Below are 24,896 nucleotides of genomic sequence, written 5' to 3' on the forward strand. Positions count from 1 at the left end.
TATGGTTTTATAAGTAGCATAAGAGTGATAAGTATAGAATTATTCGGTAAAATTACTAAACATTTTCTGAAATTAGTAATTTTTATTCAAGTCAAAATTCGCACTCAGATGTTTTAAAGAATACAACTTAAAAAGATAAATTGTGATTTTAAGAACTTATAAGGGAGCTAACACTACACTTACTTATGCCAACTGGTATAATTTGAGTATCGTAAATTAAAATGAATTGTTATCGTATATTAAATTGAAAAATTAAAATGCGCATAAATTAAACTAAAAATGTAAACTAACATTAAAACTATTGAGAACTTATTTGTTAAAAATCATAAGAATATTAAACACAAATATTTTGTTCTATATTATAATTCTAATATAATTATAATTCTTAAACTATACTCATAGCACCTGTTCAGAGCAACAAATAAACAAGAAATCCTATTGAAGAGACTACTTATAGAATTCTTATCTTAACTGAAAATTTCATTTAGTCGGTGAAACATTTCTTAAAAACACTGTTATTTTTTGCTTGTTTGCTTATATATATATATATATATATATATATATATATATATATATATATATATATATATATATATATATATATATATATATATATATATATATATATATATATATATATATATATATATATATATATATATATATATATATATATATATATATATATATATATATATATATATATATATATAATAAATAAATAAATACATGTTATTTTTACTTTTTATGATCTATTTTTTGTAGTTATTTTATAAAAAAATTTTTTGAGTGCTCCTCACACTATTGTGTTAATATATTTTGCTTTGACTTTATTGATACAATATCAGAAAGCACTCTGTTTTGCGGATATAATCGTGTGGGCTGAAGAAAAGATTATATCTTTTTTTTTCCGGCTTTTTTTTCCGGTAACAATTTTCATTTTATTTTTTTATTTTTTATTTTTAAATAAAATGTTGTTTGTTATTTTTTTGCTTATTATTTCCCACCCCCTTTTTTCATATGTCTATAATTTTTCTTTGTTTTATTCTTCATTTTGAACCCCAGGTCTTACTTAGAAGTTTGCTAATTATTTTAGTACTCATCAAATTCAAAAATGTCTCATATACAACAGTGTTATATGTTTAAATCTAAAAATTATTTAATGTTATATATTATTCCTAAAATAAGACATAAGTTGAAGTTATTGTTTATTTTTGTTATCTTTTCTGAATTAAAATGGGAGAATTTTTTAATGTCACATATTCATTGAAAAATCTTTCCATGAGTTTATATGTTTTGCTGTTGAACAATGAATGAAATCTTAGTTTCATAATAAATTGAATATTTTTAAGTTACTCGTTTTAAAAATAGAACAATTATTTATCCAATTCTCACCAAACTCCTGTGTAGAAAATTTAAGTAGTAGAAGTTAGAATTTAAGTTTTTTCAAATTTTACTCCAAAGAAAAAAAGAAATTCCATAATTTGAGTTTTTGCGTTTTAAAAATTTGTTTATAAAATATTACAATACAGCAATTAATATATTAACATAATAATTTTTAATAAAGAATAATGAAAGCGAGTTTTAAAATATTAAAGTTGCTAAAGAAACCTAAACTGTTTTTCGAAAGTTAACACAAAACTGACTATAAATGTTTATGAAATGTGTTGTTGGTAAATTTTGAAAGCTGCATTAAGTGTTCAGTACTTCTGATACAGTTTGAAGTTCAACAAGCATGCAAACTCAAAAAAGGCTAGATGTTTCACACAGCTGTGAAGAGAAATTCGCAGGAAATTCTTAGATAATAACTTACAGAAAAATCGTCAAATTTAAGAAATTCCATTTGCGATTTGCAGGTTACCTTAGAATGTATCGAAAACTGGAATACATTTTCTGATAAACTTTTATTTGTATGCAGAAGTTGTTTTTCGTATTTTTAACATACTTTTGATGCAGAACATCACTATGGTACAAGAAAATTGAAGTTTGTCTTTTATTTTCATCAACTTACAGAAAAAACCATTAAAGGAACGCTTGTTCCTTCACTGGTTTTTCATAGCCTGGGGGATCCAGTGAATAAACAACCCCTTATGTCAGTACTTTGTTATGCTATGATGCTTAAAAAAACAAAAAAACGCAACTCCAATAACTATATTTTGAATTGTCTTTTTCACAGTGAGAAAAATAAAACTATTGCATGCAATTAATTCCACCACAAACGTATAAATGCAAGCAGTCACCTTATAATTTTTTCAAAGAAACAAGGTTTTGCAGAGATAATAAAAAATTCAAAATTTTTTCCAGATAAGTCTATTTGACCAGGTAATTCAAAGCATTGCTAGATGACTTCCCATTGTTTGGCAGTATGCTACTGTTACCAATCAATCTAAAGAAAAACTTTCAAATTCTTGTTTTTAATCAATATATATGAAATGTTCCTTCACTGGTTGGTTTACCCTATATAAGCTTTACTCTATAGCTATATGGAGTACAAATATATTTGATCTTATATCGAGTTTCACTATCAGTTCGAAATCTACAAAAATGAGAAAATAACTGGAAGAAACGAATTATTATTATTATTTTTTTAAAAGGGAAACTTTTAAACGAGATATAAGATGAAATAGTCTTAAAAATTATAAAATCAGTTTAAAAAAACTATTTTTCGATGGTTTCGCTCGAAAAAATAAAATATGAAGTACTTAGTGTAGCATTTCAATTTGTGAGAATCGAATTCTCTCAGTTAATTCTGATATCATGTTCATTTAAAATAAATTTTATCTTTAAATGAGTTGCAAGAATTCCTTATTATTTTCGTAAAGAGAGAAAAGTTAGGGATTTATTTCGTATTGTTATTATTAATCATAAAACTCTGACTTTTCATCCACTTTTCTTTTGAAAGTTAATAAGAAATTCTTGCCACATATCTTAAGATAAAATTTATATAAAATGAACATGATGTTTGATAAAATGACTACGACTATATCAACTCAATTCTTATATTACACTCAGTATTTTGATTTTTATTTTTGCTGGCAAAACCATAGAAGAGTTGTTGAGAAAATTTAATCTTACTCTTAAGCAATTACTTGGAGGAAATTGCTTTTTAATTTTATTTACCAAAACACTGAGTATGACTTTTATACATAATAATGCGTTTAAACATGCCCTAATCAAAATTTTTTTATTCACAATAAATGAATTAAACAAAAACAGTAATAATAATAGGAAAAGTTCATCAGTTCTTTTATTCCAAAACTTATAATTCAGCATCATTTGTAAAATTCTATAACGCATAACGATAATAAAAATGTAATGATAAATGCAAGATTACCAGTAAAGGCATCATATTTTAGTTGTAAATCTAATTCTGATTGCAGTATTTTAAATTTATTCCTCTGCATAACTTGATGTAATATATTCCTATATATTAATGTAGGTCGGGCTTATCGCCAAGATAATGTTTGATTTTAATAAATTGCACCTCTCACATGTCAAATAGAAGAGAGACCTACCTGGAAGTGCAATCCGCATGCTGTTAGCAGTGTGTGTGTGGGGGGGGGTATAATCGAGGCAATTAGGAAGCACAGTAAAGAGGGGGAGCAAAGAGGGATACAATTCTCTTCATTCACTCCAATGTATAACTAACTACCAGCAAGATTTGATTAATTCTTAAACTATACTCCTAACACCAGTTCAGAGCAACAAATAAACAAGAAGTCCCTACTGAAGAGACCCCCTATCGAATTCTTATCTTCTAAACTGAAAATTTCATTCTAGTTGGTGAAACATTTCTTAAAAATAAATAAATTTTTTTTTTCATTTCAGTACCTCTTTTTCATGCAATTAGGCGAGGACTGGAAACAACAAATATTCATTTAAACGAGGAAGTTTAACATTAGTGTCATATAAAATTGCTTAGTTTCTTTAATTTTTTTTCCATATAAGCGGGTTATTCGATTATCTGATGTGCTATTAATTAAGTAGGGATGACTCTGTATATGTGTATACAGTTTTTGGATGATTTATTTTTCATTGGTTTCAATAGCTAAAAAAACTAACTATTCCATTTAAACATTAAATTTTCCCATAAAAATCAATCTAAAATCAATCAAATTATGTTAACAAAAATAATCTTTCAATACTCATTTTCAGCCCTTAAAACAGGGAGAAAGTATTTTCAAACTGTAAAATATAGTTCCAATAGCTTAATTCGAAAGTTAAAAGCCAGTAATATTCTTTATTCTTTTTGAAAACTTCACCTTATCTTCGGGACTAATTAAACGATTCAAAAATTCAAGAGCATAATGGTTAAAAAAATATTTTTTTAAAAATAATTACAGGTAATATGAGATTAATTGCTTTCTTCATAGTTTTTTTTAAATGAGAGGTACATAAAGTTTTCACAATAATTTAAGGAATGTTATCTCAGACGACAAAATCTAAAATTTTTGAAAAAAAATTTGTATTTACAAAAACTTTATGGAAATTTTCGCTATTGTCATTTAAAGAAGCATAGTTTTTGAAATGAGAAAAACGTGAATGCCTTACAAATTAAAATATGATTAAAATTGGAAAAATTAAGTTATAAAAATTATAAATAAATAAATTAAAAAAATATTTTGCACTCAGTAATTTTTAAATAAAGGATTTTTATAATTGAGTGAAATATTTTTTAAATTTTATTTTTTTCTGAAGGTGTGATGAAGCACTCAAAAAGGTAGTCCCCCATATTTTGAAGGGTACTCTCACAATATCCGAGAGAAAAAAACACATAATTAAAAAATATATTTCTAGAAAATAGGAGATTGTGTAAAAATTTAATTAAGCATACCTTTAATACTAGAGTTTCTGAATGACAGATGCTAATAAAAATTAAAAGACAGTCGAACTCCGTTAAAATGAACTGTCGGAGGCTCCTAGTGATAAGTTCACTATAAACGATGGTTCACTATTTTCAATTTCTGAAAAATTATTTTTAGCACATAATGGAAATAGTGATTACGATAGCGCGTAATTGTTCCAATAAAGTTTTAATTGATTAATTGAATTAAGAATAAAAAGTAAAATGATTAATTTCTAAATCCTACGGAAGAAATTAGTGATTTCTGACGCACTACGATTCGATGTGAAGCACAGTTCAACAATTTCCGTATCAACAATTAATACAGAATACCGTGTTTTTTTATCCCCATTTTCTGTTGTAAGAAAATCTCATTCCTGAGATAAATTGGTGAAATGTCTTGCTCTTCATCAACATTAAAAATTTGACACTGCTTAAAGAAATGCCTTCACTTAAAATCATAAATGAAAAAAAAAGGAGGGGAAAAAAAAGGCTGAAAAATTCACTATAAATGAACTACCCATTTTTAGCTGTCCACTATAAGCGCATAAAATAACGGTAGTTGAATGAAATAAGAAGGACCACTAAAAAGCTAATTACAATCGGGTGCTTTGTATAAAAAATATTCACTGAAAATATAGCACATTACAACTGTTATTTCAACATGATCGCTATTATTTCAATCAAGGAATGTGTAATGATACAATGAATAAGCGAAAATGTATATTACCCTAAATAACTGGTTTTAATTATTGAATTTTCAAGATTTGAGTACCAATAGTAACGTAAGGTTTCGTAACGTAAGGTTTCTAAGATTAAGACGACATTTTAAGGTATGAATTTATTATTTTCTAATCAGTAAATAAACATAGTAAACGTAAAATTTCTCAATAAACGTAACTTTATTCGATGGATTTAGATTTTCGGTCATTAATTTAAAAAATTTAATCGCACGCGTTGGCCCTTTAATATTAATTTTAGTTTTTGCATATTTCGTTATACCAGGGGAAAGTTTTTAGCCCATCAGTAAGTTTTCGTCCACATTTTAAAAATTAATAAATTCAAAGATTTGTTAATTCAATTGCTATGTAATATTTTTTAGTCATATAGTTTAAATCCTATATAGTTTAAATTTCTATTTGTAAAATTTCACAATAACTGATGGAACTTCCATTTTAGCAAAATTGATGTAATAAGCGAGTACTTAAATTAGTTGCTAAAATAGCGATTTTTTTAAAAATAAACAGCATTGAAAATAGCAATAAACTGAATTTTTTTCTTGTAAGTACTTTTTGGAAGGTAGTAGTGATCAATGTTATTCCCGCATGTATGTTATACAAAAATAAAGGACTAACTTTTAAGAATAAATGAATTTAAGGAAATTGAATTTAAGGTTGAACGAAATTTGTATTTGAATTTTCTTTATCGATACCAGAAATAAATAAAAATATCTTCCATTTGGCCCTTTTTTTATACAATACAACATATAAAAAACAGCGTTTTAAAAAAATATGCCGTAATCGTTATATATTGAGCTTTCACTGTACTCTTTGGATTCACTTTCTAGCTAATTCAATAGTGAGCTAATTTTCAAAAACCCATCTAATGGTTTAAATATATATTGCTTTTAGGTATAATAAAACGGGCATAAAATAAGTTGAACTCAAATTTCATATTCGGAAGAAAAATTAACTTTAAAAATGGACAGGACATTTTTCTTCACTTTGATAGGTAAGGAGATTGATGATTCACAATTCTAGATTGAGAAAAGTATGTATTTTACAATCCTTTGTCCATGAACCCATCTTTACAACTTTTGTCTGAAAAAGATGATTTGAGTCAGTCTGGGTGGTTATTACTAAATACATTTTTCTCATTTATGAAGCAGTAAACAGCCTTTTGTACTTTTAATATGAATGAAAAGTGTCTTTGGCCTTAGGTATGATAAGAGGTGTGACAATAACAATGTAGTGAAGTATGTTATCTCAAACAATCAGCGTTCCTGCTCCTTCGTCACACGAATTCTCCCCCTCTTCAGTGGGGGTAATCCTTAATCCATCTTCAACTGTCAAAATCGGAGAAGGAAAATCGGAGGGGTGAAGAACTAAGATGAAGCCTGGAGAGGGGTGCTGGAGGATTATCCTTTATCGCCTCTTATTTGCAAATTATTTATAACAAGCTGATTATAATGCTGATTAGTAGAGGAAAGCACGTGCTTTTTTGAAAGTTATAATCTTAAAATTTCAAAAATTTATTCTTGATTTAAGTATAAATTATTTAATTTCAGACAATTTATCAAAAATGAAATAAAATAATTCTATATTTATAACATAAATGGTGTTTTAAAAATCATACATTTCCATGAATTATAACTTAATGTTAGTTATTCATTTTAGTTTGCAGTTATTTAATTAAATTTATGTTATGTTATTAATGTTCAGTTATAAATTATTATTAATTTATTAAAATCATTGCGTAATGTTTCTTAAATATAAGTTCTCAAAGGTTTTAATGTTGGTTTCAATTTTTCCTTGGTTTACATTTATGCGCATTTTAATTTTTCTTAGTTATGATACTCAACTTATACCAGTTTTTTCATTATTTCCATTGTAACTTAATGATGTTCATGTTAAGTTCTCCTAATTGTAGTTATTTAGTTTAATTTACGTACAATGCAAATTTTTATTAATTATAGTGATTATTTTTCAAAATTTTGTAAAAAAATTTTTGGAAAATTTTCAATTTTTTAAATGTCTAAAGTTTTTATTTTTTTGATGTCATGTCATTTAAACTTATTTTTTAATCTCTATCATCTATATTTATTTATTCGTTAATTTACAATTATACTACTGTTTCATTAAAAATATATTTTGTGAATATTTGGATTATTTTTGATTTTTTAATATTTTTCAATCATGGCTATGCGTGGAAATTTAATTGTAGCATAACTCTTATACGAATAATTTCGTAATCTCTTCTTAAAAAAGTAAATGTTAGGGAAATCTGTTTTTAACGGTTAACAAAATGTATAAATAATTATCAAAAATGCACATGGAAATTGAGAAAAAAAGTTATATATTCATTTATTTAAATCGAAAGCTTTATCTCCTTACAGAAAGGGTTTATAAAATGAAAAATTATGCTCGGGCTTTCAATAGTTGCACAATATATACATCACAGTATCTGTCATGCCCTGCGAAAAATTTTATTCATTGCAAATTTTTCCTGCTGAAAGGCAGAAAATTTTGTATTTGCTGTTATTGTATTTGTTTATTATGCTACATACATACATACATACATACCTTACCTTTGAAAAAATTTAGTCAATAAATAATTGTGTCAGTAAGTACAGTCAGTATTTTTACAATATGAGGCATATTTTAAGGAACTCTTAATCTTTAAAAATGACTTTTCATTTCAAATCTTAAAGATAATAATTAATGTATTATAAAAACTAATAGAACATTGTTTCTTTATTATATTAATTTTTTTCGTTGCTATTAGGGTATAATATAATCTTTTACTAACAAAAACCTACTCTTTGTATTAATTAAATTTTCTTTCCTATTGCTTTAAATGCTATAATTATATATTAATTAATATATATTAATGTTATAATTTAAAATAATATTTTAATGTTATAATTTAAAACTGAAAAATAAATCTTTATTTATTATTTTCTAAAAAAAACAATCACTGCTTTTGTCCAGCAAGTGCCAATGCAATAGCCAAGGTGTATACAATCGCCGATGTCGACAGAATAATTTCGTCAACAAATTTTTATGTTAATAAAATATACAAAATAGAATAGTGCTTAAAATTAAATTTCTGTATTCTTAGTTTGCATATATTTCTGGTTTTACACACTAAAGTTAATTATAATTTTGAAAATTTTAATTCTCTACGTAATAGATTTATCACTACGTAATAGATCTCTCTACGTAAGTAGAGAGATCTATTACGTAGTGATAAATCTATTACGTAGATTATCTCGTACGTAGATTATCTCTACGTAATAGATTATTAATTACACAGGGCTGACGATTCTAAGGTTGCTCAGTAATCTCTTAATTTATTCCTTTCCTTGTGCTCCAGACATAGTTTAATGCATTTTTCGTCAGTATACCTGGTGTAGTAATTATTTTTGTCTGACTCTATTACTTTCTACATTTAGTCATGTAAATTTGATATGCATTTTCCTCACATTTTAATTTTCAAACTTCGCAGTTTACTTTGATTTTTTGTTAGTCAATGAAAATCCGAAGAAAATGATATTTTTTGAAAATTTCTCTATAATAATTCTTATTTCTCGGTCTTTGTTATTTTTCAAACATTTTTAAACTGAATGGTACTTTTTGTTCATTTTTGGGATTAATTTTGTAACCCGTAATTCTTAATAATAAAATAAATCTGCATGAAAACTCTGTAATAGTTTTAAGGAGTACAACAAATTTTTCAGATTTATTTCTTGTTTAATTGTAAATATTTTTTAAAACTTCATTTTCATAGGATTTTAACTTTTGCATTGTTTATGTTAGTGATATTTTTGTAAATTGTTTTCTCTATATTTTTTTAGAATAATTTAAAGTCATTAAATATATTTCATTCAATTTATACTTGAAATTTTTTAAATATTTTGAAAGTATATAACATAATTTCCCAATATCATTAGGTTTTTCAAAAATTTTCATTAGTCTTTTTCGTTATCTAGCTATCCAATTTTGTTTCGAATAGCTATAATTCGAAAAATAATATTACATTGTTAAGTTAAAAAAAAATAATAATAACCATGTATAACATACAATATACTTTAATATACAATACACTCTAATATACAATAAATGTTAGGTTATAATTTTAGAATTGTTTAGATTATAATTCATTAAATACGAAACATATTTAAATATGGCACGCTGGAAGATATATATACATATATTTTAATTTGGGTAAATATATATATATTTCCTTTTATGTAAACTTAATTTTTAATTTAAACTAAATCAGAGAAACCAGATGACTTGTTAAAATTAATATGTTAATTCAATATGTTTCTGAGGAGCGAAAAACCATTTCATCTCATTATGATTAGAATGCATTTATAAAATGTCTTGCTCACCATTAACAAATTTAAAGGAGTAAAATTACAAAATTAATTAAATGTTAATGCACTTTTTTTTTTAAATTTGTTTTTGATTGATAAATCATTTTTTGTAAACTAATTTTTTGCTGTGAATGTAATAGTTAAATCATAGTCATAAACAAAATAAATAATTTAAATAAATACAATTAGTTAATTACAATATAAATAATGCAGCTAATTTAAAAATATTAGATCGGACGAAGTTTATGACTTTGCATTCAGAACATACCCTATAGCAGGGGTGGCGAACCTTTATACACCAACGTGCCATCTTTTCTAAAAAATTGCTTAATGAAATCACAGACGTGCCGTCAAATAATTTTGACTTCATGATTATTGGGAAAATAATAATACTAAATACTATCAACTCAAACTTTATTTACATTGAAAAGAAAATACATTTTGCAATGTCTTAGTTATACGCGTAATTCAACTTAAAGTAGCATCAGTGGGACTTCTGTTATTGCAAATTAAATGACAAATAACTTATATGAGGTTGCAAGATATTAGTTCAAGCAGAACTGTTGATTTTTTTGCTAGTTATTTATTGTTAGCTTGTTTTTTATGGTTATTAATTGTTCTTTTAGCATTAATTGTTTATATATTTATTAATAATTGTTTATTATTTTGTTTGTTTTTTGTGAATTTTTATTTAATTGTTACATATGCTTCATAGTGTGTGACATTTGTGTAATAACAATTCAGAGTGCAATAACAATTGTGATCGGTGGCGTGCCCAAAATATTGTGTCGCGTGCCATAAATGGCACGCGTGCCATTGGTTCGCCATCCCTGCCCTATAGGATAACCCTATAGCCTCTGTAACTCTGTGGGGGAAACATTTTGAGCGTGTTAGGTGGGTCATCTTGACCATCATTTAGTAGCAGGTGTCCCTTTGTAGCACTCCTTACAATGCCTTTTGTTCATTTTGGGGGGAATAAGTTTGTGACGAACCGTACCCGTCATCAAACTATCTTCTACCTTATGGGGGTGGTCGTCAATTCGCAGGTATTGTTCTGAGAAATTTTTATTTAAATTAACTCATTTCTGAGAAGATAAAGATATTCTTGAGGAGACTGAAACACAAGTGATTGAATTTCCCTCCTTACATTGAATTCCTTTAACAGATTAACAATTTTAAGAATGAGACAATCGCTTTTCTTTAATTTTTTTTAGATGTGTTGTAAAACTCAAACACTTTTAAAAAAGAAAGTTTTCTCTTCTATATGAGTTTTTTATAATTTCTTCAATTTACTACTGGTTCTCATTTAACACTTTCTCTAGCTCATCTCAACTTTTGACTCTTGCCGAAACTTCTGAGAACATATTTTAAACGCTATAGCGACCCATATTTTCATGGTCAAAAATCTAAATAGAATTTAAAAAATGTGAGGTTATTTAAAGAAAGTTAACTTTGTGTTAGATTTCACAACTTAACTATTTTTTTGCGCTAATTAATCAACTTAGTCAAAGTCAGAGTACAAGACCCTTAAGTTATCATGCGTGAAAATCTGACAATTGCATAAAAAATATTTAGAATGCATTTTTTTCATGTTCGCTGCATGAAACCTGGTACATTTTTAATTATGTTTCGTTTTTATTATGCATGTTTCATCAAATATTGCTAAATTAAGCTAAATTGTTTGAATGATATAGTTGCTAGGGTAAAATTTTCGGAATTGTATAGCTTATATGAATCATTTGAAGCCTATAGTATTATCCACAAAGTCATTTTTGAGGCGAAAATGGAATGCGCCAATAAAAGAAGAAAATTGGAAGAGAATAAAAAAAAATAAATGAAAATTTAACTTTGCCGTAAGCAGTTTCAAAATTTCACATTATTTTTCCATAAAATTCTCGTTTTTAGTGCAAAGAAAAAAAATGAAGAAAACTAAAATAAATTTCAAAATTAAAAATGAATTTAAATTACTTTAAAGATATTACTAAAAATTTTTAGTCTCCTTATTATCTGATATTATCGATATAAGGTTAGATATAGAAAAAAACTTTAAGGCAGGAAAAAGTAATAAAATAGAATATATGTGTACCTGGTAGACAGTACTTCTTCAGGGAACACACTGTCTACAAACACACATGAGCCTTTCTGTTGTCAGTGGAAAAAACAAAACTGCCACTGCCCCTATCCATATAAGCTATCTTTGAAAATTACAAATTACATTTCTAATTATATTAAAAAAAAAGATCATTTTCAATAAGATGGAGAATAATATCAAATCAAAAGTGTTATAAGATTTTATTTGCAAAAAATTATTTCTCTTAAACGCAAATATTAATGTTGGAGATGAACTTTTAGATAGTGCATTTGAAGACTTTTTTTGAAGCTTTATATCATTTATAAATTGCTTCAATTAAACAATCCGTAACTCACTTTTATTTTTACACAAATATTCAATGCTACTTAATTGAATTCTAATAATAACTGTTTTTTTTTAGGTATTTGAATGAAATATTTAAATTTCAAAGAATTGTGACAAAATTCTGCAATGCTTTTTGAGCCTTATAGAACTTTTCTTTTCGTATAATTAGCCTCAAAGACATATCATTCTTGTAAAGATTAATTGTCATTGATAAGAGCTTCAAAGTATATAATACCCTGAATGATTTCTTATAGTTTGTATGTTGCATGGAAAGAATTGTGTGTGTGTGTGGGGGGGGGGTTATGACTTGAAACAAGTGACAATAGTTATGATTCACTGTCCAGGTTTGACCAATGGGAGGTATCTATCTATTGTTGCAGCAAAAGTACATAACTGTTATTTTAAAATTGTAATATTCATTTCGGCGTTGAACTGTGAGTTCGGGACTTAGTTTCTTAATAGTTATATTAGTAGAAAAGTATAGTTACTTCGTTATAGTCTTGAAGCTTGGTGTAGTGAATTTTCTGTCAAGATTTTGTGGAAAAGTCTTAGGATCATTAAAGATGTCTCTGATCAAGGATATTAAGTAAGTTCTTCTTTATTTCTTACTGGTTTATTTATTGATTAATTAAGGCTTTTCATTCTTCTATCTCCATTTTATTTAATACGCTCTAATTAGAAAAAAAAATGTGGCTTACAGTTATGGTTCATCTGTGTCTGAATATAAGTTTTAGTATTTGAAATTTCTTAGTATTTGTAATTAGTATTTGAAATTGTTGGATTTATTAAAAAATAAACTAGGAAAGTAAATTTGACTTAATGTAATTTTAATTTAATGTAAGATTTAATTGATTAAATAATTTGTTTTTGAACTGTACTCCTGAAAGTGATTTTGAACTCTAATATTTTAATTAATGTTAATTAAAATTCATTTTAGAAAATATTTATTTTGTGGTATAAGGAATTATTTGATTTTTCATTAAAATGTCCGAAATGTCCTCTTTTGTAATACTTTTTTTACCGAAGTAAATATAATAGAAGGTATTAAATTATTTGTTTTTGTACTCCTGAAAGTGTTTTTTAGTTAAACTTAATTAAATTTATTAATTATATGGATTTCATCATTTATAGTATTTGTTAATACATTTTATTCTGTGGTCGCAGGAATCTGTTGCTTTTGCAAAGAGCCCCCAGAAATAACTCTAAATATCTCAGCTTTTCCTTGCTGGCATTTTTAATACCTTTTCTTGCAAAGCAAATGTGATATAATGTAATTTTAATTATAAATAAAGTTTAGTTGATTAGGTTATTTATTTTTGACCTAAGAAACAGCTTTTTTAAAAAATTTATTTAACTAAGTTGATTGCTGAAATGGATTTCATTATTTAAAGTATATTCATTTAAAGTAATTCATTTTATAAAATATTTTATTCTGTGGTATCAGGAATCAGTTCATTCTGTATTAACAGATTCTGGTATGAGAAATTAGGTGATTTTTCATTAAAACGTCCGAAATTATATCTCATTTCTTTTCTCTTTTGTAATACTTTTTTTTTACCACAGTAAATATAATAGAGTGTATTAAATTATTTGTTTTTGTTCTCCTGAAACTGGTTTTTAGTTAAACTTAATTAAATTTATTGATGATATGGATTTCGTTATTTAAAATATTGTTATTAAAATTTCGTCATAGTCAATAGTAGGCAGTGCTGTTGTAGTTGCAATGCGCGCATTGGCCATTACTTTTTATTTGTTTTAGTATTTATTCGTTCAAAGTTGCCATTTTGAATTTCTTAAATTAATAAATTTTGAATTAGTTTTGTTAATTTAAATGTGTGGTAATGTTAAAATTTTGTCAAATATATTTTTTGTGAATAAACTTTCTTTATTTTATTTGCGAAAATGGATATTAAAAACGATTACTTTTCGCACTTTTACCATTAAAAATTGAGTTTCTTTACATTTGAAAAACTAATGGGTTAAATACATATAGAATTTTTTTTTTTACACATTAATTTAATCTTTTGTGAAAGAAATTAATACTTCATCAGAGACATTAGAATATAAAGAGAGATTTAATCCCATTAATCTTGAATTCAGCTGCTTATAAATAGAATATTTTGATCTAATTATTTCAGAAAATATTAATTTACGTCAAATTTAATTAGATAATTTGTAATTGATAACGACAAAATATTATAATATGCTATTTGATTTTTCATAAATAAAGTTTTCAATATTAGTTATTTTTCAAAATTCAGTTAAAATGCAAAGAATCATACATGTGAAAAAGAGGGGTAAAATATGTACTCTGATTTACTGATATATCGCGTACTCTAAGAATAGCACCAAACATGTCCTTAGGCTGTGAAATACTGTAGTGAAGGAGAAGGTTTTCTTCTTCACGGATGGGTTTTACTGAATTTGTTACGATATTATCGTTTGTCGATATTTATTGTGCCCATATATTTTTTGATATTCATCGTGTGTTTATATTTATCAATATTTAGCTTAAGTTAAAATTTTTTGCATTTACTATATATCGTGAGAATATCTCGCTATAAATTTAAATTATCGACGGCTCACGAGATATCGATACATCGAACTATTAGCTCCGAATTGGTTTGTGAATAATAAGTGAGTCCTAAATTTAAAGATGTATCGTACACAGTAAGGATTAACTTAACGGAAGAAAAAGATATTTTTTGCAGGAAAAAAACACTGTTTAAGAAACTGTTTCTGTTTTTCTCCGTTATCTGCTCACTGTAAAAAATTCCCGTTATTTTTTGCAGACTTTATCTATATTTGCAAAGCAGTTTTTCTTACCGTATAATCACTCTTTCTTTTTCAAGTCATTTTACTATAAAGTATAGAAAGTAGTAGAGAAGTATCGAAAAATACTTGCTCTTATTTTTCAGTAAATATTTAATGATAATGACATCGTATAAATTAAACTGCGATCTGATTTTATTTTTAAATTAATAGTTTAACTATATATTTCCTTAATATATAATTTTTCGGAAGTTAAGTTACCATACATTTTTATTCTGGTAGACCTCTATAGTTTAAACTTTTTTACACTTACGTGTTATTTCAATAACTTTTTTAAGATGAAAACAGTTTAAGATTTCCCTCATACTGGGACGCTAGAGCTCCGGTAGTACAAAGGATCCATTGCTATGTCCCAGGTTCGAATCCCATCTTCGAGTCAATAGGTCGTACGAATGCAGCTCTCAGCATGCGCTGACCGCAATGCAGACATCATAGAAGTTTCTGTTGAAATAGTGGAATTTTCAGAAATAACAGTACTTATCTGATGAAAAAACAGACGCCTGTTTTTTTTGAAAAAAAAAAACTGTTTTTTTTTTTCAGTGAAATATACAATTAATTTTAGGCCATTATTAACCAAATCACCACTCCTTAACAATACTTAGTTTGTCACACTAAAAGTTTACTGAAGTTACTATGATAATACTGAAAAAAAGTTCAATGGAACTGTTTTCCTTTATTTGAAAAATATCGTCAATTGTTAGAACGCAGGATGTTTATAAACTCCCAAAACCTAAAATTACGCAAGGTATGATCTTAGGAAGTTACCTGGTGTGAATAAAACAAAAGAAAAACTTTTATACTAATGCATTTTTGTTTCAAATTTCCGCAAAAAAAAAATAACTTAAAGAATAATTTTATAACTTTAGAAGTGTTTAGATCATATAATTTCTCAAACATATAAATGAAGTTCAGAGCTTTGAAGGGCAGAAACTATATTGCAAATGCAAAATAATGTTTTTGAATACAACATCCTATGCCGAAAAATATAGCAATAGATTTATATTTTTGTTAGTTACTCAGTTATTTTGGTTAGTATATACTATAATTATGCAAAATTTCGTAAGCCAAACTGAAATATTTATGGAGATTTGGTCATTTTTATAAAAAGTTTATTTCTTTGTCTTAGGTGCTTTGCTAAATTTAGAGAAATATTAAGTTAAATTGGACTAAAATTTGTGGAAGACACCTGATCATTTTGGGTTTTATTTTAGAAAGTACAAAAGCTACATAGAAAACTGCTTGATACTTTCTACGTTTTAAAGACGTTTAACTGAGACTTGAATATAAATTAGTTGCCAAATGCGATTCATGTCAAAACTATGAAGAAAAAATGTAAAAATTTTCCAGCGTGTGTGCAGTAAAAAATTTTTTTTCATTACTCATATGTCGTGCAGTATTAAAGAATTTTTCTCAAATTTTAAAGCATACATTTTGCAATTAATTTTAAATTTCTCTAAATATTCTGATTAATTTTATTGAATTTTTTTCATTGAAGTTATCGAAAAACAACGTAAGACAAGAAATATATATTTTTTTCTTATAAAATTATTAATTCTTAGTTATAATTATTTAGCTTAATTTTATAAAAATTACTATATCTCCATAAATATTTAAGCTAGGCTTACTAAAATTTGTGCTACCATTGCATAAAAGTACCAAAATAATACAAATTTATTGTTACATTGTTTGGTTTAGGGCGTTCAAAAGCATTTTTTCCCGCTTGTAATTCATTGTCAGACCCTCAAATCTTAAAAAGGTCTTAAGTTTATTGATATGTATGAAAAATTGTATGATCTAAACACTTCTAAAGTTATAAAACAATTCGTTATGTATTTTCAGAGAAATTTGAAAAAATGTAGTTGTATAAAAGTGTTTCCATATTTTTGTCTACTACCTGTATCATTACACTTGTATTTATTAAATTTTCCTCATGCAAAATAAATTGTAAATGCTGTGAATGATAAAACTTAAAAAATAAGTTCTCAATTTAGTTTACGTTGGAAAAATATTTATGACTCATTGTTCAGTTTTTTAAATTATCTTTAAAACCCCAAATTTCTCGCTAATAAGTTGAAAAAAATTATATCCATTTAACTAAGCTTATAAACAGCAAATATTCCATAATCTGTACACTGTAAGAGATTTCAGATCAAATTACAGTATAAAGTACTGCCACTCAGGGTGCTGATACTTTTTACACTGATAAATACCGTAAAATCACTTTAATTAAATAAATATTACTGTAAAATTTTAAGTACAATATTTTATGGTAAAATTGGATTGGACTGAGGATGCACGCACAGACGATGTACTTTATATCGTAATTCAATTAAAAATTTTTTACAATGTAACATCCATTGTGTGCTTTATTTCTATGAACTACCATGTGCTAACTTATTTCTGTGAATTTTCTCACTTTCATACTTGCAATATGGGCGAATAGTTTTTGGAGTCATCAGATGACAAGTTATATCAGGTTATAAGCGAAACAAGATACCACTTAAGCTGTTTAAGCTTAAGTTTAATGATCTAAAAGTCTTACTTCAAATGCCCATTATTATTTAAGTAAAATTTTTAAGAAAAGAATTCTTAAAACTAATTTATTTCGTTAATTTTTTCGAATAATGCAGTTTTTGAGCCACTCCATGTATGTGATTTTTTCTCTGATGGATTCAAGAAAAATGTCATGTCAAATTAACCAAAAAATACTAGAAATGCTGCGTACTTTGTAAAAAATTCTGAAATGAATTACGGTAAAAATTACTGGCACCCTTAGTGCATCATCTTCAAAATCCATTTTACTGCAAAATATGCCACGTTTTCTTGTTTTCAGTGGCGCTATACACGGGGAGTCTTCGCTAGTCTGGGATAGAGCTCACTGCTTCTTGGACATGGTTCCAACGCCTTACCAAACCAACAAACTATTTCACCTCTAATAAAATTTTATCTATTAGTTTATAGAATCACTTTAAGTTAACAGAATTATTTATTTAATTACGGTGATTTAGTGATTTTACAGTAAATATTATTGCAAAATTTGCAGTATATAAATATTGTCCCGAAATATTTTACTGTGAAACGCACCAGCACTCTGAGTGCCAGTACTTTTTACCGCCATTAGTTTCGACATTTTTTACGGCGTAATTTAATGACACCATTGCTGATACATTGCTTTTTTTATGAAGTGTTTTGATTTAATTGTTTATATTTTTTTTCAGAATCTCGGCACCTGTTAGACCCTTTCAACAGATAAAGAGGAAAGCGGTTGAAGATGTTGCTACTAAAAACAGCAAGAGTATGAAGAGAGATCCCGAAACAGAGAAACTTCAGCAAACTCCCAGGTGCCGATTTTTTCCAAAGTGCCGCATGGGTCAAAAGTGCCACTTCCAGCATCCAACCTGCAGGTATAATGCCGCATGCAGAAATCTGAAATGCATCTACCGACACATTGGTCCCAGAAAAATAGAGCTCTTCGAGAACAAGGAGAACGAGCAACCCAACAGTTTCCGATTGCTGCTCGAGAAATTAGAAAAGCAAAAGCCTAATCCATACAAATGGGTAAAACCTAAAGATATTGGTGCAAAAAAAGATGTACCATAGACGCAGAAAATTGGGGGGTTAAATAGGTATTTTAAAGAAAGAGATTTTAATTAACAAATCAAATCCCGTATCTATGTTTGCACGCGATGATAGAAGAGTATCCGGTCTCTGCAATGAATGAGGGAAATGTTATTTGAGTAATGTTGTATGAATTAGATTGAAGAATATATAAAAGCAGATGTGTATAGTAAGTTAGTTTCTTTTTTAATGATTTCAATAAATTTTTTAATTCTTATTTTTTTTGCACTGTGGTTATTTAAAAATTTATTTTGTTTCTGATTTATTGCTTTATTTAAATTTTTTTTCCAATTCCAAGATTTGATACTGCATTATTTATTCATTTTTCGAGAAAAGAGTTTATTAGCTACTCTTTCCTAGCGCGAGATTAACATTCTTGCCACATTTAAACACACAGATTATTCAGTCTAGTGAATTTTGGCTTAGGATATATTATATTTATTCAGAACTGAAATAATAATAAATTTCCCGAGCCTTACATAGAATTTTGTTACTTATTTTAGCACTCATCAAATTAAAAAATGTCCCATAAGCAACAGTGTTATAAGTTTAAATCTGACATTTATTTAATGCTATATATTATTCCTATAAAAACACGTAATTTAAGGATAGTGTTTATTTTATCTGAATTAAAATAGAAGAATTTTTTAATGTTACATATTCATTGAGAAATCAATCAATGAGAAATCAATCAATATTTGTTGTTATTTAACAATGAATAAAATCTCAGTTTCATAATAATCCAAATCTCTTTAAGTTACTTGTTTCAAAAGTATACAAATTCCTTATCCAATTCACACCAAACTCTAGTGAAGGAAATTTGAGTAGTGGAAGTTGGAATTTCAATTTTTTCAGGTGTTACTTCAAAGAAAAAAAAATTCCATGATTTGAGCTTTTATGTTTTTTAATTTTTCTAAAAAAAAGTATTAAAACGCCGCAATTAATATATTAATATAATATTTTTTTATAAGGAATAATGGAAGCAAATTTTGAAATATTAATATTGCAAAAAAAACTTTAACAGTTTTATAAAATTTAACACAAAACTGACTATAAATGTTTATGAAATGTGCTGTTTGTAAATTTTGAATGCAGCATTAAGCGTTCAGTACATTAGATACATTTTGAATTTCAACAAGCATACAAACTGTAAAAAAGTTAGATGTTTCACACAGCTACGGAGAGAAATTCACAGGAAATTCATGGGATAATAACTCACATAAAAATCATCAAATTTAAGAAATTCTATTTGCGATTAGAAGGTTACTTTATAATGAATATAAAACTGAATGCATTTTTTGATAAACATTTATTTGTATGGGGCTATAGAAAAAAGGAAAAGAAAAAAAAACATTACTGTTAAACTTGTTTACGGAAAAATTTGGCAAACACAAAGAACTTAATCAACTTTTATGATTTTATCAAGAATAAAAACTTGTGAAATTTTCAGTTATAACGACTTTTACATACATTTGAAAGAAGTCAATTTAAGTAAGAAAAAAATTGTACACAATCAGTTGAACAATTTTGTTATTGTATTGAAAACAAAAAGAAACCTTATTTCCCCCCTTCTATTTTAAAGCTTATTTTCCAATTATTCATGGTATGACATTCACCATACAGACCGGGGAGGCTTAGAGATCACCTACCCTCATTTTTAATGTTTATTCATTCATTCAAAATAAAAAATAAGGAACTATATTTTTTACAACAGGGATAGAAGACTCTTTAAGAATCATGCGTCAATAAGGAACAAAAGCAACTAGTGATTACTGATTATTCTGCGTATTGTCCTACCGAAATAAAATACAAGTATTTACTCTTATTTGACTTAGATCAGTAAATTGAATAATCACTTGATAATTAGTACCCTTTCTTATTCTGGATGTTGTCTCAACTTTAACAATTAAACGATGTTTTCTTGATGTTACTTGAGCAATAAGCAGGTTCAATTCTCCTTTTAGTTCATTGCATTTGGAGTATATTTTAATTCAAATACTGAATAATGCAATTATAAATTAGTACTTTTTATAGGGTAGGTCTTGGATATAGTTCAAATCAAAATAAAAATATTAAGAATAGAGATAGAAGAAATACTTATGCTTATTTTAAATTCTCATACCTTTATTCAACATATATTGAGCAAAAAATAGTGAAATATTGAAAACAAAATAACAGAAAAAAATTGTTTGAAAGCAAACAAAAAAGTGGTCATTTCTTAATGTCGAGGGGAGATGATCACCTAATACAGCAATGGGAGAAGTGAATTTAATTTTTAGAAAATAACACACTTCATACAGTTGATATGAAAAACTAAAAATAGGCTGTAACGAATGAATTTTATCTTGAAAATAAATAAAAATAAATCTAGCCAATAAAATTTAATGAGCAGATTTAATCAATCACTTTCAAAAAAATTAATCAATCACTTTCGTTCTGTGGTTATTTAAAAATTTATTTTGTTTCTGATTTATTGCTTTATTGAAATTTTTTTTTCCAATTGCAAGATTTGATACTGCACTATTTATTCATTTATCGAGAAAAGAGTTTATTAGCTAATCTTTCCTAGCGCGAGATTAACATTCTTGCCACATTTAAACACACAGATTATTCAGTCTAGTGAATTTTTGCTTAGGATATATTATATTAATTCAGAACTGTAATAATAATAAATTTCCCGTGCCTTACATAGAAGTTTGTTACTTATCTTAGCACTCATCAAATTAAAAAATGTCACATATGCAACAGTGTTATAAGTTTAAATCTGAGAATTATTTATTGCTATATAGTATTATTCCTAGAAAAATACATAAGTTAAAGTTGGTGTTTATTTTATATGAATAAAAATGGAAGAATTTTTTAATCTTACATATTCATCGAAAAATCATTTCATGAGTTGATACTATGCTTTGTTGTTATTTAACAATGAATGAAATCTCAGGTTCAAATAATCCAAATCTCTTTAAGTTACTTGTTTTAAAAGTATAAAAATTCCTTATCCAATTCACACCAAACTCTAGTGTAGGAAATTTGAGTAGTGGAAGTTGAAATTTCAATCTTTTCAAATGTTACTTCAAGGGGAAAAAAATTCCATGATTTGAGTTTTTATGTTTTTTAATTTTTTTTTAAAAAAAGTATTTATACTCAGCTTTTAATGTAATGATTTTTTATAAAGAATAATAATAGCAAGTTTTGAAATATTAATATTGCTGAAAAAAACTTTAACAGTTTCATTAAATTTAACACAAAACTGACTATAAATGTTTATGAAATGTGTTGCTTGTAAATTTTGAATGCTGCATTAAGTGTTCAGTACCTCTGATACATTTTGAAGTTCAGCAAGCATGCAAACTCTAAAAAGGTTAGATACTTCACACAGCTATATAAAGAAGTTCTCTGGTAATTTATGGGATAATAAGTCTCATAAAAATGATAAAATTTAAGAAATTCTATTTGCGATTTGTAGGTTTCCTTATAATGTAATAAAAACTGGAATATCTTTTTTGATACACTCTTATTTGTATGGGGCAAGACAAAAAATTAAATGAAAAAACACTATTTTTAAACTTGCTTACTGAAAAATTAGTCAAACATCAAGAGGAATTTTAAGAAAATCATAGAAATTTAACAAATTTTTATGATTTTCGTAATGTATTTCATCAAGAATAAAAACGAATCAGTTATAACGACTTCTACATCAATTTAAACGAAGTCAATTTAAGTAACAAAAAAAATTTATACAATCGGTTGAAAATTTTTGTTATTAAATTAAAAACAAAAAGAACTTTATTTCCCCCCTTCTATTTTAAAACTTTTTCCTAATTATTCATGGTATGACATTCACAATACAAACTGGGAGGGGGTTAGATCTCCCCCACCCTCATTTTTCATGTTCATTCATTTATTCAACAAGACAATAATATATTTTTTGCAACAAGGGTAGAAGACTCATTAAGAACTATGCGTCAATAAGGAACAAAAGCAACTAGTGATTACTGGTTAATTTGCGTATTATCCTACCTAATTAAAACACGAGTACTTATTGTTATGTAACTTAGATCAGTAAAGTGAATGATTGCTTGATAATAAGTAAACTCTCATTTTCTGCCTGTTTCTCAACTTTAACTATGTTTTCCTGATGTTACTTGAGCAATAAGCAGTTCCAATTCTCTCTTTAGTTCATTGCATTTGGAGTATATTTTCATTCGAATACTAAATAATGCAATTATAAATTAGTACTTTTTATAAGGTAGGTCTTGGATATAGTTCAAATCGAAATAAAAAAATATTAAGAACAGAGATAGAAGAAATGTTTATGCTTAGTTCAAATTCTCATACATTTATTCAACATATATTGGGTGAAAAATAGTGAAATATTGAGAACAAAATATCAGAAAAAAATTGTTTGAAAGCAAATTTAAAAAGTGATCATCTCTTAATGTCGAGGGAAGATGAGCGTCTAATACAGCAATGGAAAGAGATGAATTTAATTTATAGAAAATAACACATTTCATGCAGTTGATATGAAAAACTTAAAATAGGCAGTAAGGAATAAATTTTATCTTGAAAACAAGTAACAATAAATCTAGCAAATAAAATTTAATGAGCAGATTTAATCAGTCACTTTAAAAAAAAATCACATTTTGGGCAAAGGGCTTTAAAACTTAAAAATTTTGCGTGGAGTCATCTCACACATTTCATCCAGTCATCGTTTTTTATGTTTTCTAGTGTTTCTAACATGCCTCTTATTTTTTTAAACCAATACTTACCCCAGTCGCCTCAGAGCAGATTAATAGTAAAATAGAAATTTTTTTTTTTACGTTTAGTTAGCTTTTATATATTTTTTAAATATAATGTGAGAGATATACCTTCTCTTGGCTCTTTTTTCAGTATTGCTGTTGTTTGCATCCAAGTAAATGGTCTTGAACTTGAAGTGTTTTTTCACGCTGAATCAAATAAAGACTCAATAAAATTTGTAGAACTATTAGTAATTGTTCAAAAGTTATAAAATTTTTAATTGATAAAAAGTACTGTTTTGTACTTATGCATATTGACTTGTTTGTCACTGCCATATACACTAATAAATATATTTGATTATACGTATTTTTTTCTCTAAATAGACAGAGATCAAAACTAAATTAATGGAATTAATAATTTTGATGTTTTAAGTGTCAAAATGATTTAATTTATAAAAAGGCCTTGACTTACACCTACTTCCGATTCTACATTTCTTTCTAGGTAACTAAAATGAATAGTACAAATACTTTTAGTAGTTATATAGCAATATCAAAAGTACTTAAGTGCTTATACAGCAATGTCAAATATATAAATAGGTACAAATCAAAATTAATGCAGTTTAAAATAAAACTACTTCCAAACTATGCGTCTTACAGTTTAAAATCTTATTCGGCTTCAGGAATTCGATATATCGAAAAGGGAATATGTTCAAAATAAGATATTAAATATTCCTGAAACTGTTAACAATAAAGTGATCTTGATTTCATTTGAATTCCTTTGATTTGATTCAATTAATTCTAAAAAAATTCACAGTATCTAAAACTATTTTCATCTGCACAGCAATGTATTTAATCAAAAAGGCTTTAATAGCTTCTGATCTATTAACTGCATCGACGTGGATGATATTTTATTCGATTAAGTGTAAAATAATATTTCGGAACATAATGACTTTTTTCTAGATAGCAAAGTGTAAGTCACCCCTTCCTCCCAGTCAGTTCTAGATTTTGATTGCAGCTCATATTGGGAGAAGGTAAATTTTTTAAAATTCATTTCAAAATTTCCAATTAATAAAATTTTTTGTGGGACATGACCTATACTGTAATGTATATACTGCGAAACTATTGAAAGTCTGAGTTTTGATGTTTCATACTCTTAAAGTTAAAAAGGCTCCTTCAAAAATTTCTCATTTTATAAACCCTTCCTGTAAAGAGATAAGGCTCCCGATTTCAATAAATGATATAAATGCTTTTTTCTCGATATCCATGTGCATTTTTAATAATTATTATTAAATTTTGTGAGAACATTGATTTTATAAACTTTATTTTTGATTATTAACAGATTTCCCTGAT

At 26.5% G+C, this 24,896-nt stretch overlaps 1 protein-coding gene across 2 annotated transcripts in view; it reads left to right on the forward strand.

Moving 5' to 3' along the window:
- Positions 1-19,027, forward strand: part of LOC107447130 (uncharacterized) — a 68,380-nt gene extending 49,353 nt beyond the window's left edge. The window contains exons 1-2 of one of the 2 annotated variants that reach the window (XM_087166062.1): positions 12,643-12,946; positions 18,411-19,027. In XM_087166062.1, the coding sequence (XP_087022188.1) occupies positions 12,924-12,946; positions 18,411-18,792 (405 nt within the window). In that variant the 5' untranslated portion in view covers positions 12,643-12,923 and the 3' untranslated portion in view covers positions 18,793-19,027. Of the gene's footprint in view, positions 1-12,642; positions 12,947-18,410 lie in introns of those variants that run through there. The other variant, XM_087166063.1, reaches the window with a different exon arrangement.
- Positions 19,028-24,896: the final 5,869 nt, after the last annotated feature.

The sequence above is a fragment of the Parasteatoda tepidariorum genome, chromosome 6 (assembly GCF_982258835.1).
Source record: "Parasteatoda tepidariorum strain Cologne lab strain chromosome 6, Ptep-v5.0, whole genome shotgun sequence".
NCBI lineage: Eukaryota > Metazoa > Arthropoda > Arachnida > Araneae > Theridiidae > Parasteatoda > Parasteatoda tepidariorum.